Source organism: Nuphar pumila, chromosome 7 (assembly GCF_984573655.1).
Source record: "Nuphar pumila chromosome 7, dmNupPumi1.hap1.1, whole genome shotgun sequence".
NCBI lineage: Eukaryota > Viridiplantae > Streptophyta > Magnoliopsida > Nymphaeales > Nymphaeaceae > Nuphar > Nuphar pumila.
In genome coordinates, this window is record NC_143255.1 from 119,433,937 (window position 1) to 119,450,969 (window position 17,033).

The 17,033-nt window shown below is 35.8% G+C and overlaps 1 protein-coding gene across 1 annotated transcript in view; it reads left to right on the forward strand.

Annotated features, from left to right (window-relative positions):
* The first annotated feature begins 4,287 nt into the window (after positions 1–4,287).
* Positions 4,288–17,033, forward strand: part of LOC149833188 (pentatricopeptide repeat-containing protein At4g35850, mitochondrial-like) — a 30,286-nt gene continuing 17,540 nt past the window's right edge. The window contains exons 1-7 of the mRNA XM_090014970.1: positions 4,288–4,403; positions 4,697–4,868; positions 4,982–5,144; positions 6,254–6,319; positions 6,646–6,743; positions 9,101–9,218; positions 9,299–9,505. Coding sequence (XP_089871096.1) covers positions 4,382–4,403; positions 4,697–4,868; positions 4,982–5,144; positions 6,254–6,319; positions 6,646–6,743; positions 9,101–9,218; positions 9,299–9,505 — 846 coding nt within the window. The 5' untranslated portion in view covers positions 4,288–4,381. The remainder of the gene's footprint in view (positions 4,404–4,696; positions 4,869–4,981; positions 5,145–6,253; positions 6,320–6,645; positions 6,744–9,100; positions 9,219–9,298; positions 9,506–17,033) is intronic.

Below are 17,033 nucleotides of genomic sequence, written 5' to 3' on the forward strand. Positions count from 1 at the left end.
GATGCAAGGTTCTTTCACTAAAGAATAGTGAAGACTATGTGATCACGTGCAACATTTGAAGCAATCATACTCAGATATTTGAAGAAAAGCTTGATTGGCTCAATCTTCATAAAGTCTCTTTTCAAGATGAAAATGATCAGCCACTTCAAGAATGTCATTTTTCCTTCTTAGAGTCATATGTAACAGAACCTTCAAAAAGCATGCATAATTCATATTTCTATATATATTTCAAAAACCACACATTAACATATGAGTCATATAAATTCAAGAAGATAATTTTTAAATATAGCCGTTGAATATATTTTTTTAATTATTTCAAAAAGGTTAAATCATTCATTTTAGAACAACCATTGTACTTTCTATAAGCATTTATGAAAAATACAACTATTGATAAGATATAATAACTCATGATTTCAAAAGCATTTATGTAAAAGACAACTATTGAAAAGACATATAGCTGATGATATAAGAGCATTTACTCAAGAAATGATGATTTATAATTTCAGTATTACTCAAGCATTAATTATACTTCAAAGTATTTATTCAAGAAATGATGATTTGTAAAATAATCATTATTTTAAATACTCAAGCATTTATTGTACTTCAAATCATTTAATTGAGAACTAATGATTTATAGTAAAACATTATTTTTTAAATAAAGAATTTATTAAATAAATGATGACTTATTAAAAAGTGAAATGGTACACAAATTATTATAGTCTAAAGTACATAACTTTTTCATAAAAGAAAAGATGTCTTGAAGAGACAAGGTGTCTCGTATAAAAAAGTATACTCATTTGAAATAGTGTTTTAAAAAGACATGTCTTTTTGTAAATCTATATATACAAACAAAAAAGTTAAAAAAAAAGAGAGCATATTGACAAAAACATGAATTTATATTGAGAAAAATCAAAAAGAAAATTTCGTTCTCTTGAGTGGTTATTCTTTCTACTCTTGAAAAGACAACATTCTGAGTGAATCTTCAAAACTTGAGATATTCTAAAAAGTGTATTCATCTGTTGCATATTGTTTTAAAGGTTCTATAGGGAAAGTGTGTAATCTTTCAGTTTTTCAGTATTGATCATTTTCGAGATTGAGAAGAAGACCTCTACAGGGTTGTCTGTATGAGATTGTTGTAATATTTATCTTTGTTGGGTTTGATAAGGAGGAAATAGTGAAATACTCAAGTGATAAGACTTGAGGACTGGACGTATGTCAAGTGTTTGACCGAACCAGTATAAATCTTGTGCTCTCTGTGTGTTGACTGCAATTATTTTTTAATTTTTGATTCATAATCAAATCCACTATTCACCCCCCCTCTAGTGGAATTTCAAATTTGACCTTTCATAGATCGAATCCCTCTTCCAATCGGCTATATCAAATCCCATGCTTTATCGTTTTATTTCTTTTCTTTATTTTATGCATCTTAGATTTAAGTTTATGTTATTATTTTTCATCCATACAAAATAAAAAATATTGCATCTGTATTTTATTTTTTGTTTTATGCATGTTTAGATCAAGTTCTTTTATCTTCTTAAGAGTCCTGCATAAATCTTGATTATTGCCATGCATTAACACAATTATTTTATGTGCGCATTTTCGTCGTTTTGATCTGAATAATTTATGAGAGTTATATCCATATATTTTCATGAATCTAATTTTTTTTACGATTTTTGGGCATCTGACGACCCATTTTTAAAATCAAGAATCGAAACCTATTTTTTACACCGTCAAAACGCTATGCAGAATCTAGAACAACTTGCTGGAGTCATATCTCCTCAATCAGAGATCGTTTTTCAGATTCGTAAAAAGTGACTTCTTCATCTGCGTATCTAGTTTCTCTCATATGAGTTTGGTGATTTTTGATGGTCGTCTGCGATTTTATTTTATCCTGACACCAGAGCCTGCTTTTCTTGAATCGTCAGGCATGGTTCAGATCTAGGATCATCTTGTCGGAGTGATATCTCCCTAACCGAAGATGATCTCTTCGATCTATAAAAAGTGACCAATCTATCTACATGTTTAGTTTTTGTCATATATTTTTTGTGATTTTTGATGATTGTCTGCTATTTTATTTTAATGTGAAACCAGAATCTGCTTTTCTTGAATCGTCAGGCATTATTCAGAATCAGGTGCATCTTATCAGAATCATATCTCCCTAACCGGAGATGATTTTTCCGATCCGTAAAAAGAGATTTCTTTATTATCATGTTTAGTTTATCCTGTTAAATTCTTGTAATTTTTCATCTCTGATTGATATTATATTCCAGTCTAACATCATGGCAGGTACAAAATAGCCTATTCAACAACCTGTTTTCACTTTTTAATTTAATATTTGTTTCTAGCATATTCAATAAATTCATTTTCAATTATATGTTAACAGTGTCCATGTCGATTTTTAGAATTTTTGAAGGTCATTTAATATTTTATCTTGTTATTTTCCAAGAATCAATTTCTTGCAAAGCCCTTTTCTGTAAAAATATGGGCAAAATTGATCTTTTTTTGTTCAATTCATCTTTTTCGTAAATAGTTTTATATTTTTATATTTTGATTATTTTTTTAATCATGTTAGGGTGCTCTCCACCCGATTGACATTGTTTCGAGTTCGTTTGATCTCCAGATTTGGCATATTTCAAAATTGTTTTCTGAAACCCTGATTTTTAACACTGTTTTTGTAATTAATATCAATCTTTAAGGGTATTTTTGTCTTTTTGCCCTTAATTCTGAATTTCTCATTTTATAATCAGTTTATTTTCATATTTTATTAAATCATGCATCATTCTTTATTTTATTTAGTTTATTTTTATTTTATGATTGAATGAGAAATGCTTATTTCATGAAAAAATCCCTCAATTTTCAGATATTGTTGGTTAAATCCTGAAAAGCCTACATTTTTCTACTAACGTGTTTGCTGATTTTGCAGAAAAGCCCAATATTTTATTTTATTTTTTATTTTTCTCTTTTCTTTCTTTACTTTATTATTCAATTATTCAATGTAAATTATAATCATATACCAAAAATAGTAAAAATTTTCTTTATTTATTTCTATATAAATAAATTACATTTGTATATAGTTTATTTTTTATATTAACTGCTATGGTTTGTCATGCATATGCAACTTTCAAATTTTACAATGGTGAAACACGAATGACACACGTACCTTCTTGTAAGAAGTTGATAAACTTAGTGAAATTCGTATTTGTGGTTATAGTCAAAATACTAATAAAATTCAGATTTATCATTTTTTTTTAGCTTACAAAAAGCCTAAACTCTTAGGCTATTTTCCAAAATCATTGCATATTTTAAAAAAGCTTTTCAAGTATTTTTCAAAACCCTCTTTTTAGGAATCAAATGAAGTATATTCAAAATATATTTGTGGTCATGGTCATGAATATGCGGCGAATTTATTTTATTTGAATTCTATAAGGCACAAAACCCTTTTCTATCAAAAGAAATTTCTGAAACAAAGGTGATTTATCAATGATTTTCCTTAAATTTTTCAGAAAGAATTTAAAAAAATCACGTTCATGCATCATTTAGCTTAGGTTGCGCCAGGCATGAGCCCACAAGGCCACACACCCAATCATTTGGCAATTTCAGAAAACCGATTTTAGAATATCTTTATTTTCAAAGTGGTTTTCAGTAATTCCAAGCATGCATCATACTTTCAATAAACCTCTTTTCCAAATTATATCATATATGTGTTTGATTCTTTCTGCATTCTAGGATCTATAATAGTTTCTTAGATATTTGAACAAAATAAGAAATATCGTTCAATCCTTGGTATGATTACCCCTGGTTAATGTGTCAGGAACGGTTGAACCTCGTATTGACATGCGAGTCTCATTTTTCAAGTTTTTTTGAATTTTTCAAAACACATACGAGTATTTTAAAAATATTTTCAAAAGGTCAATTGACTTGCAAAAGTAAAATTTTGTATGATAACAAACTGCAATAATACATTATGGAAGCTCAAAATGATGGATTTTATCCCGATTGATTTAAACTTGCATGAGTTTGGCTTGCACGTGAGTTCAGGTTCCATGATACTTCATCCTGGAACGTGTCTTCATCACGTCCTCATCAAGTTCACCAAGATGCGCTGCATCAACATGCCTAAAAATACACGAGATACGCCATTTCAGGCAGTTTTTCATTCTAAAAAGTAAATAAAGGACACGACACGAGTGCAAGTATCACTGTATATAACCCGCGCCTCGGCCTGATTCTCAGCTCAACTAGGACCATGCGGTCCATTATGAACTGATTTACTGTGGTCAACAAATCCCTAAACCCCTAAAGGATTTTGCTTCTCGCTGAGACCAGAGAGCGGACGAGCACACCCCCCCCTCTCTCTCTCTCTCTCCAAGAAGACGCCATCATGAACCTCATGCAATCCTCAGGCAAGAGATCTTTCTGCTGCCTGTCACTCATTCATTTCATGTAGTTCTCATGATCAGTTCCTTATTGCTATTCATTCCTATTGTTTTTTATCCTGTTTTGCTTTTTGGGGTAGTATGGGTAATCGTGTCTGAAACAAAAAATTTAGTATTTCTCTCTATTTTGAGACATAGCCTACGCTTATTCATGTTTTTGGGGTTCCTGTTGTGGTGAATGATGAATGGGTTTGTGGGGGAAAATCGATGAGGACTAGAATTAAGCATTTGAGTACTTCTCCAATCTTGTTGGTTTTCAGGGCAGCGTCTGCTTTCTTTGTACGCGAAACGATCGGCTTCGCGGCTTCGTGGTTTCGCGGGGCTTCGTTGCTTCGCTTCTGGTCCTGATAGTGAGGAGTACTCGAAGAGGAATTACGCGAACAATGTATCGGAATACAACACTGTTTTGGGTTCCCTGATTGCCCAGAGAAGGTAAAGGACTGAATTTCGCGGGATTAAAGGAAGGCATGTATACGCTTTCTTTTGTGTATTCAAGGAATGTTGCTCATTGTTTCCCTTAATTGCATCTGCATTGAGCGATTCAGGAACTTCTTGTTGCGGGATGTGTATGATGACATGATGTTGGATGGGGTGCAGCCGATAAGAGACACTTTTCATTCGCTGATCGTGGGGACGATGAAGGGGAGTCGCCTCCAAGACGCGTTCTTCTTCAGAGATGAGATGAAGGCAATGGGATTGGTTCCCGATGTAAGAACTGTAGTATTTGTGTTATTTTGAAGTTGGGGGCCTGAGGATTTGTCCTTCATTTTGTTAATTTAGCGGCAGCCGTTGTCGTAGACGAACGTGCTCACCGTCACTAGATGCACATATCTGCGGAACGGTGAATGAATATTCCAGTGAATCATCCATTTGGAGAGACGAATGTTTCATTGCAATGCTGCTTTTCTATTTACCACTGCTTAGGAATCACTCCTAAACAAAAAGGATGCTATATGTAGGGGAAATATTGGCTACCCTCGAGTATACTGTACTGAATAGTAGAAATTGTCCGTTCGTCATTTTTTTTTTCTGAATCAAGTCCGATATATGTGATCTGCATGGTTTGTTTAGTAAAAGACATGTTTTAGATAATCCACTCTTGTTGTATAAGCAGATTTTCTAAGGGCTACAAAATTCAACGGTCTACAATGCATCCAGATTTCACTTTTATAAAAACCATACTTTTATGGTGAAACCACCTGATCCAAAATGCATTTCCTAATAATGAACCATGCTGAACGCATTCATTGGGTCAAATTGGACAAATAAAGGTCACATCTATGAGATTCAGCTGGATGGTACTGTACTCTAGAATGTAGCCAATAATTTCCTCCCCTTCTCTCTCTCTCTCTATATATATATACACACGGGAAAATATATTGTTGTTCTGTATCATGATTCCATATGGTTGTACACACTCCTGTTTGTATGGATCTAACCACTAAATGTTAAATCTAACCTACGGATGTGTCTAGCATCATTTATTTACTATGTTAGAAGGTTTTAAGGTTTTATCATATCTAATGCACCATAAGATTCTATTTTTGAGATGGTGAAAAATCAATGGCTCACAATTCATGAAGATAAGAGTGGTTTAAAAAATGGTATAAAACATCATGTTTAAATAAACTTTAACACATGGATATAGTAAATAAAACATGCTAAACAACATCCAAAGGATAGATTTTGCATTTAGAGCTTAGATCCATGTAAATTAAGTATTTACCACCATAAGTTATGGTGGTACATGCACGTTTTTGTGCGTGCCTATGTGATTTTGCTTTTTTATCCATAATTCTCTTTTTTCTTTATTTCAGGTTCCCTTATACAACTTCCTTATCTCAACGTGTGGAAAATGCAAGAACTCAGATGCTGCAGTTCAGGTTGGATATGGTTAATGATCCTCTGGTCTATAGTATTTTCTGATGCTTCCATTCTTGTTTTATGCTTTCAACAAATCTTAGATACACATGGTAGGGAACCATTTCTGATGCATGCTTTGATTATATCTGCATATAAAGGTTTTACATGTGTTATACTCCATTTGTCATGCCTAGGCTTTGGATGTACGGTAGTGTTTCTGTGACTAAGCTTTTAGTAGTTGAGGCAAGATTAACTGATTAAGTTTCTATTCATCGTATTTTATGGTAATTGTTCTTGTACTGGACCCTTATGGATTTTAATTTGTGTCTTTTCTTGTATGTTGAAGCTTTTGGAAGAAATGAAAAGAAGTGAAGTGAAACCAAATGGGCAGACATATATTTGTCTTTTAAATGCCTGTGCAGCAGCTGGTCGTGTTGATCGAGTGTAACCTCTCTCTCTCTCTCCACTTCATTTAATTTCACTAACTGTTTATCTTTTATCTTGTGTGTGCATCTTCATGCATATACGGTTGTGTGTGTGCCCGTGCATGCGTGTGTGTTTAAGTGTGTGCATGTGCATATGTATGCATCTTCATGTGTGCATGCTCGTAAATGCATGCATTCATGTAAATGGGTTCATGGTTCTATTAATTTGCTTATCCTTAATGAGCTCATTACTGGATATCAAACCTGTAGATGCAAGTTGATCAGGTATATAACTATTGAAAATGCATTGGTGAACAGGCAAATGATCATTTCAGGAACATGTTCTATGCTTACTTCTTGCTTGCTACACAAATTACACATTAAAAGTTCAGGTTGACAAATATTGTTATATAATTTGTAATTTGAATAAAAAAGGTACTTGCATCTGTTCTTGTGGTGTTTTTTTCTGGCCAATGGAATGCCTGTAAATGAAGTATTTGCAGTCCTTGCTGAGCAGCACTGCCTCTTTCTGGTCATATTGTGGCTGGGAAGGTGCTGGAAACCTTGATAAAAACTACTTGTTTTCTAGCCACTTGATGGCTGGAAGTAACTCTGCCTTATTTCCTGTCACTATTGTATTCAGAAACTGAATCTGTTTATTTGGAGATGGTTTGGTGGATGTGGGTGTCCTGGAGACAGGCAGAGTGAGAGAGAGGCCTAAGTCCTGACCACCCAGGGGCTTGGCTTGAAAGAGGTGGTGGGGCAGCAATATTCCCTAATTCCTGTCACTTGTATGTCCAAAAAGTGAGGACCTTTATGAGGATGATTTGTGAAAATTGGAGAGAGAGTTTGATTTATAAGCCTTTTCTTGTGGGATGGAGAGTCATACTTAAACTTTATTCAGTTTGGTGCTTTACTTTATTAGTGTGGATATAGTCATCCAGACCTCTACTTGGGGGCATGGCTTATAATCCGGGTCTTGCACACTAGATATTCTTTGGCATGCTCATTCTTCTAAACAATGACACTATTCAAACCCTCACGCATGGTTATTTTATAAGTGTATTATAGTTTTTCTCTATGAACAATTAAACAACTCAAAAGCTCACGTGTTTGTGTCTAGTATGTTTATTGGAGTTAACAAATGTCACCATTCAAACCCTCGTGTTTATATTTTATAAGTGTATTTGTTTGAGTTAATAGTTGTTCTTTATGAACAATTAAACAACTCAAAGGCTCACATACTGTGTCTATGTATATTTACTTGAGTTAATGTTTTAATAGAAAATATGAAACTAACATAGACACATCATGTGTTTTTGTGTGCTTGGACCCTTGTTGTTGTAATCCTTGTCATTGTTGTGATCATCATCATTTTCTTACCCCTGAAAATCATTAAACATGATGTTGGTTGTCATAGTCATCATCGTTCTTTTGTCCCTGAACAACATGAAATATGATGTCAGTGACAAGATAATAGCAAGCTGGCATCTAAAATTCACTGAGGTAAACTTTAAGCCTGTTTTACAATCGCTACATGTGCATGTGACACCAAACTGAATTTCTTTGTTCTTTTTAAGATTCCCTTTTATTTTCTGTTGATTGAATGCTTTGAAAAGTTAATTACTGTCTGAGCTTGACATTCTAACTTATTCTTTTAAGGGATTTGCCTATCTAACCCTTTTGTGCGGGCATGATTTATCAGGTCCTCGATTATTTAAATATGTGATCGGTGTCCATAGGTTTGGTTTGCAAAATTTTCAGTTACTATTTGGAAGTATACTTAATACAGTTGTTCATTATTCCACTATCTGTTGTTTTGCATGGATGTTATTATCATTACTCATGATGACATGTTGGTGCTCATTAACAAGTTCTAGTTAAAACCCCTTCAAAGTTTCAAACTGAAAGAACCAAAACAAAATATAAAAGAAAAAAAGCAAAATACTTTGCACGACACATTTGTGAAGAAGATGCTTTCCCTTTCAGTGGATAGTCAATTTCACAATATATTGTATCGGATGGAATCATTATGTACTTGTGGAAAATGACTCTGGATGTTTGGGCTGTCTATTCCCCAGTTTTGGGAAGGATCAGAGTACCTGAGATGTACTATATTTGCCTCTAGAAGTATGCTATGCTGCTGTTAGTACCATATTGTTTCTGTTATTTGTTAATTTCATTGTCTATATCCTGAAGGAACAACGACTGCTTCCTTTTTCCCCCTATACGAGCATAACAGCTAAACTAGATCTCTGTCAGTTGTTCATATTCTTGAGTTTCCTTCTTTAAACACATCAATTGTAATGTGCTTGTAAATTTTCCTATCTTGCACACGTATGGATGCTTTATCACTTGCATGTTTCATTCCAATAGATATGCAATTGTTCGTGATATGACTGCAGCTGGCCTAGGATTGAACAAGTTTTGCTATGCTGGCCTAATAGCTGCATACAAGAACAAGACACCTGTAACTGAGGAGACAACAAAGAAGGTTAGCAGTTACTGATGCCATATTTGCACAGTTGAATCTTTGTTTATGTTGCAAATTTCTGATTCTTCTTATTGGAAAAGATAGTTGAGCTTGTCAAGCAATCTAAGGGATGGTCCTCCCTTGAAGCGTCAACTGACATTGCTGAAAATGTGATGTTGGGTGTTTCTGAGGAAGAGCTCTACAATATTCCAACTGCAGAATACGTTCACAGGCGTGGGTTTCTGAACAGGCAATTAACTGTGTATCATGTTGCTCTTCATGCTTGTGCTGAGCTCCGGAGTGTAGAGGTACTGATTTTGCACATCATCTATGTTTTAGTTCATTTGAGCTTTAATTCAAGATCAATATTGGTATTCTCAGATCATCACATCAAAGAATGCATTAATACGCAAGATATTTTCAATGGGATTTGCACCTTGTCATAATTTTTGTAAGTTGCGGTTGTAAAATTGTGGAAAAATAAAGTGGGCCTTGATAGATGTGACATGTTTTGTCTATATTTTATCTTTTATTGGAAGAAATACTCCATTGAATGTGCACACTCAACATAAGCCAGATTGGCAATTGCTTCTTTGAATTTCATGGTTTTATACATACAATGATGCATAATTTTCCCACTAAGAAATTCTTTAGCCTTGGGTACTATGTTGTAGTTTAGTATGACTTTTCATCTTGAAATCAATGGTCAATCAAAAAGGACTATACAAGCCCTCGAAGACATGTTATGAGCCTGTGCTTTAGATTGAAATGGTGATTGAGACATACATGTGGTACTTGCTTACAATAATAGCTATCACACCAGCATCATGATGACTCTTTATAAAGCTCTATACGAAAGACCTTGCCGTTCACCTGTGTATTGGGATGAGGTTGGTGAGCGAACTGTGGATTCACCAATAGTACAAATAGGAAAACCTCTCTGGTATGCAATGGTCTTGAATATGCCCTCTCAAACTTTTACATTGGGATGGAGTAAAAGTTTTAGAACATGAAACCTTTGGTAAGGTTGTCTACCACTTTTAGTTGAGAAGAAATATATATTTGAGAACTGTATTGATAGAATGAGCTCCTAAATGTAGCGATAGATCTTGCAGGTAGAACAAAAAAATGTGGATATCATGATTATAATCTGGTAGTTTCCCACAGGTGTAGAATGTCTATTACTGATGAAGGTGCATGTGTGATCTTTGAGAAGGTGGCATTATTGAAATTAATTTGATAGTGGTGCTAGGTGTGGGTTCATATTCTGATTTAGTGCTGGATTTAGCAACAGAAATTGCTTTTTGAATGCATGGTTTAACACTGCCCAACTCTAATGGAAGATCTATTGACTGTTTTTTTCAGGACCTGGAAATTGGAGTGTGCAATATTAAATGGATATAAGATGGGTTGTGGTAGATTTTCCTTTTTTTGTGGAAGCCAATGTCCAAACTGTACCTTTAACATATGGGAGAATGCACTGGAGCTTGAAGTCTTGTGTTCTTAGGAGCAAACGTAAATTTGACTTACGTTATTCACAAGGTTAGCAATGTTCAGCTGTAAAGTAGCTATCTAAGCTAGCCAATGAGGTATCTAAGTTACTTATAATTGGAACAGAAGTTGAAAAGAAGTGTATTCCCCTTGTCACGGGTCACGGATCTGGAGATCCAGATCCGTGATCATTGCCTTCTCATTAATGGCACGATGTAATTTATTCTTTTGTAATAAGGCTACTTTTGTGCCCTAATCTCTGTAGTGGTATGTTATTATAAAGAGGTTAATACAACAGCCGACCCTATGAAACATAGTGGGTATCGGTTTTCTTGCAGTTCCTCTCTCCCTCTCTATCTCTCTCTTTGTTTCTCAGCTTTCACACAGGGAAGGACGAGAACATTGAAAATCTTTCATGGTATCAAAGCCACGCTACAGCTGAAACTGAAATCGATCTCAAAGGTATGTCCAAAAGATCTGTCTCTTCTCGATATTTTCTCTTCTAAGTCAAGAAATTGTTTTTTTTTTCAAATCTCGTCTGTTTTCCCCAATCTCGTTTGTTTCCCCAATCTCGATTTTTCCCTAAATCTCGTTTGTTTCCCCAAATCTCGTTTGTTTCCCCAAATCTCGATTTCTCTGTCTCTTAATCTCGATCAGATCTGACATTAATCAGATCTGATCAAACTCTCGTCTCTAACTAATCTGAGTTAACCCAGTTTTCCCAATCTCAATTTTTTTGTCTCTTGATCTCGATCAGATCTGACGTTAATCAGATCTGATCAAACTCTCTTCTCTAACCAATCTGAGTTAACTCAGAGAGGACTGGGTTAACTCAACCCAGGTTTTCGATCTCAAACCCTTCGTTGAACCCCATCTGTTTTTCTTTAATCTGTCAGCGTGATCTAATCACGCAATCGGGTCTTATTTGATCCAGCTAAATACTTGATCCAGCCCTATCTTTGATCAGATCTGACCAAGCCGATCTGACGATACCCTCATTTCTACCATTTCATTTCCTATAGCTTGAAAGCATTGTGTCAATACCGAGTGTGAATTCATATTCACATATTTTTGTGGTTTTCGTATTCGGGATTCATTCCTTTCTGAAAATCAGAAATCTGACAGATATTCAATTTCTGTTTTAAATCAGCCATTGATCTGAATTAGTTTCTGCAAAAAAAAAAAAAGGGTTACAGAAACTGTAGACAGATTGTGTTGGAAACACTCTTCATACTGTGAAACATGGATTCACTTCCTACTCAGTCGGTCCTTTCCTCAAGTTTCCTCAGTTAACTCGTGTCTGAAAAGTTAAACAATGGTAACTTCTTGACTTGGAAGAGGCAAATCATACCTTTCATTAGGAGTCAGGATCTTTCTGGACATTTGGATGGATCTATTCCAGTTCCTCCCGAGTTCATATCAAGAGAAGAAAGGGACAACAAAGGGGAATCTACTATGGTATATGTTAGAAATCCTGAATTTGTAGCTTGGATGAAAAAAGACCAAGCGCTAGTTGCTTATATTACATCTACACTGTCACAAGAGGTACTTGTAGCAATTCCAGATGACTGCACTGCCATGCAACTTTGGAACAGACTTGTTCAGACATAATCAAGGTTTCTGAGGCCAGAATTATGTTTCTTAAAAGAGAATTTCAAATGTTAAGAAAGGATTCCATGGCCATCATGGAATACTTAAACAAAATGAAAGTTATCACAGATCAACTAGCAGTTGTTGGAAGTGCAGTAACTGATAAAGATTTGGTACAACAAACTCTCAGTGGATTGGGACATGACTATCATATGATTGTTACTTCCTTGTTGTGTTTACCTGAGCTGCCCAATTTTGAAGATCTGCGTGCAAAATTGTTACAATATGAGATGAACCTAAAGGGATTTTCTGAAAAATCATCTATGCATACTGGGGCCCAAGAAGTTCTTGCTACAGGGATTACTTATGCACGAGGACGAGGAAGCTATGATATCAAGGGAAAATGAGGACAAGGGAGAAGTGGTCAAGGAGGTCGTGGACTGTTACCTACACCCAACACATATTCTAATCCACAAAGACAGAGGCCAATTCCTACTTGCTTTCTATGTAATAAGAAGGGACATATCAAAGCTAATTGTTGGTTTAATCCTCAAAATAAAGGAAAATCGACACAAACTGAAGCAAAAAGAGGCACAGACAGTACAAGGACCAACGAAGAAGTAAAGGAGTTATTGTTGTCAGTCTTAGCAGAATTGAATCTAAAACAGAATGAGCAAGGTACTTGGTACGTGGACTCTGGCGCAGCAACTCACGTTATTGGTGATGTTGGTAAGCTCCTAAAACTTGTTCCTTACATTGGTAGAAGTAGTATAGTTACTGGAGATGGATCACACCACTCTATCTCTCATATTGGAAACTCTATTATACCCTTGTCTGAATCTTCTATCAACCTTTCAAAAGTTCTTTATGCTCCTAATATCAAGAAAAACATTGTTTCAGTCTCTAAACTTGTTGATGATACCAAAACCTCAGTTGAATTTACTCCCTCTTTTGTTCTTGTCAAGGATCTCTGCACGAAGGAGACGTTCGCTAGAGGAAAACGACAAGGCAATATGTATGTCTTTCAAGAAGATCCTTCAACACATATTCGCTCTGCAGAACCAAACTTGAAGCTCCACTCATCGTTGCCTTCTGAAAATTCTACCTGTCTTCAGTGTCTCTGAAATCAATAAGCCAAATCTTTGGCATGGTCGTCTAGGTCATTGCAGTAATAGTTTCATTGAAAAGCTTGTTTCAAATAACCTCATTACCAAGTCAAGTTTAGGAATAAATGTCAATGACAACAAATGTTCTAGTTGTCTCTTATGTAAGAGTCTTGTCTTACCATTTCACTCTATCAATAAAAGAGCTTCAAGACCTTTTGAGACTATCTGTTCTGATGTTTGGGGGCCTGCCCCAGTTGCTTCCATATCTGAAACTAGATATTATCTTTTATTTGTTGGCAGTTATTCCCGTTATTCTTGGATATTTTTTATGAAACACAAATCTGAGACTTTCAAGTTGTTCCGGAACTTCCATTTCGATTCTTTTGTCAAAAACCAATTTTCTGAAAACATCCTTAGTTTCCAATGTGACGGAGGAGGTGAATTTTCTTCCATTGACTTTACTAACTTTCTTCAAAGTAACGGGATAAGGAAAAAGGTGTCTTGCCCACACACACCTCAGCAGAATGAGATTGTTGAAAGAAAGCATCGCCATATTGTTGAGAGTGCGATGAGCATGATGCATGATAGTAGTCTTCCGATTACTTTATGGACATAGGCCTTTCATTCTGCAGTTCATGTGATAAATCGATTGCCCATTACTATTTTGGAAAACAAGTCTCCTTACTTGTCTCTTTTTGGTGTACATCCCAACTACCATGATTTGCATGTGTTTGGTTGTTTATGTTATGTTCATGTTGATAGGTCAATGAGACATAAGTTTTAGGACAAGGCCCTGAAGTGCAGGTTTGTGGGTTATGCTGATGACTATAAAGGGTACAAGTGCTATGATCCGGTGAGCAAGCACATCAAAATATCAAGAAATGTCATCTTCGATGAATTGAATTTTGATTGTCGATGTACTAGTTCTTCAGAATCAAAATCTAAAATCGAGGCTTATTATCCTTGGTTGAATTATGAACTTCTCTCAGGAGCTAGTGATGTTTTGTTCAAATTGTACTCAAAAGGATAAGGAATCTTTGTCTATTGATGAAATGATTGCCCATGAAAATACAGACCTAATTTTGAATCCAGAAAGGTATAAAGGCTTTGTCTACACTCGACGAGAAAGAGAGCCGCCCACCATAGTTAATTCAGACATGGACACATCCTCTACATCCAACATCGTTGATACCAGAAGATCCACCCGTTCTCGTCATCCAATTGAAAGATGGGTCAGTTATGAAAATTTCTCATTAGATTTTCAACTCTTTCTAACAGCCTTGAATAAAGAAGATGAACCCACAACGTTCTCCCAAGCATCAAATTCCAGAAGATGGATTGACGCAATGAATGAGGAGATGGAAGCTCTACATGAATGTGGTACGTGGGATGTCGTATCAAGACCATTTGACAGAAATGTTGTTGGTTCGAAATGAGTGTACAAAATAAAGTATAAACCAAATGGGACTATAGAGCGATACAAGGCGAGACTTGTAGCCAAAGGTTTTACACAAGAGCAAGGACAGGACTATGATGAAACCTTTAGTCCAGTGGTGAAGATGGGGACAATCAGAGTCATACTTTCTTTAGCTATTGAACATCAATGGACTATTAGCCAACTTGATGTGAAGAATGCTTTTCTTCATGGAAATTTGAGAGAAGTATACATGGAACAACCCACTGGTTACGCAGAAGGCAATCCTACAAAATATGTATGCAGACTAAAAAGGGCGATATATGGATTGAAGCAGGCATCTCGATCTTGGTTCAATAGTTTTTCTCTTGAAATACAAAAATATGGTTTTAAGAAATCTCTTCTTGACCACTCCTTATTTATATTTAAGAACAAAGACACAATTACTCTGTTGTTGATATATGTAGATGATATCATCATCACTGGTAATTCCAATGAGCACATTGAAGAAGTCAAACATCTCTTGAATCAGAGGTTCAAAATGAAGGACCTTGGCAAACTACGATACTTTCTTGGAGTTGAAGTCGACAGTACCTCTGAAGAGATGACTCTCACTCAACATAAGTATACCATTGATGTTCTCAATAAAGCGGGTATGAAAGACTGCAAGCCCTTGGGAACTCCTAGCGTTCTTCATCAAAAGCTTAGCTCTCAAGACGGGGATCCATTTGATAACCCCACACAGTACCGTAGCATAGTGGGTATGTTACAATACCTCACTTTTACTCGTCCTGATATAGTATACTCCGTGAATCAAGTATCTCAGTTTATGCATGCACCATGTGAATGGCATATGGAAGCAGTTAAACGGATACTTCGATACCTGAAGGGAACAGTTGGGGATGACCTCTTATATAAGAGAAAGACCAATGGGCAAAATGCACATGAGATCACTGTTTATTCTGATGCAGACTGGGCGGGAGACCCAGATGAACGCAGATCAGTATCCGGATATTGTGTGTTTGTTGGGATGAATTTGGTTTCTTGGAGTAGTAAGAAACAAAAGGCTGTTGCCAGATCCAGTATAGAGGCTGAATACAGGTCAATGGCAGCCGCCTCTGCTGAAACTACTTGGATTAGACACTTACTGACAAAAATAGGAGAATCGATCTCTCGATCACTTCTTTTGTGTGACAACCAGAGTGCCATTAGTATGTCTTTTAATCCAATCCATCACAGTCGTGCCAAACATATTAAAATAGATCAGCATTTTGTGAGACAAAAGGTAGAAGAGAAAAAGATTGAGCCTGAATTTGTACGAACTACAGATCAAGTGGCGGATATATTTACAAAAGGATTGACATGGTTCAAGATCATGCACAACTTGAGGGAGGGTGAAAAGAAGTGTATTCCCCTTGTCACGGGTCACGGATCTGGAGATCCAGACCCGTGATCATTGCCTTCTCATTAATGGCATGATGTAATTTATTCTTTTGTAATAAGGGTACTTTTGTACCCTAATATCTGTAATGGTATGTTATTATAAAGAGGTTAATACAGCAGCCGACCCTATGAAACATAGTGGGTATCGGTTTTCTTGCAGTTCCTCTCTCCCTCTCTATCTCTCTCTTTGTTTCTCAGCTTTCACGCAGGGAAGGACGAGAACATTGAAAATCTTCCAGAAGTAACTCATCAAACTGGAGTTTGACTGAATGATGCAGCGAGACAATCGGCTGCCAAAATATTTTTGATGCAGGGTGGGAGGATCGACTGCCAAAACACATGTTTATGGAAATGGTTGGCATGACCCTTACGATCGTGCAATATGCAGTGATAACAGGAAAAAGAAAAGCCACCCAAAACGTGGGTGCTGTTTGTTCTTTTCTTTTATTTCAATGAAACCTTGATTGAACAAGTGACTGAATTGAAATAATGTGTAATCAACTGACGATAGTGCAATGAATCTAATGTATTTTAACTACTGACTGAAGAAAACAAAAAAAAGGAACAAAAATACCCTTGAAAGGGGAAACTATTGAAAAGAAAGGGACGACTGGAAGAAAACAAACACTAAATGACCAAAAAAAGGAAACGGTAAAAGGAGTCGGCTGAATGCAAACAATAACAACGGAAACTAAAGAAAAAAAACAGAAAACTCCAGGCCGCTGCAATCAACACTGGCAGATCATTAAAGAAATGAAAAGGCTGACAGGGAAGTAATAAAGAAAACAGAAA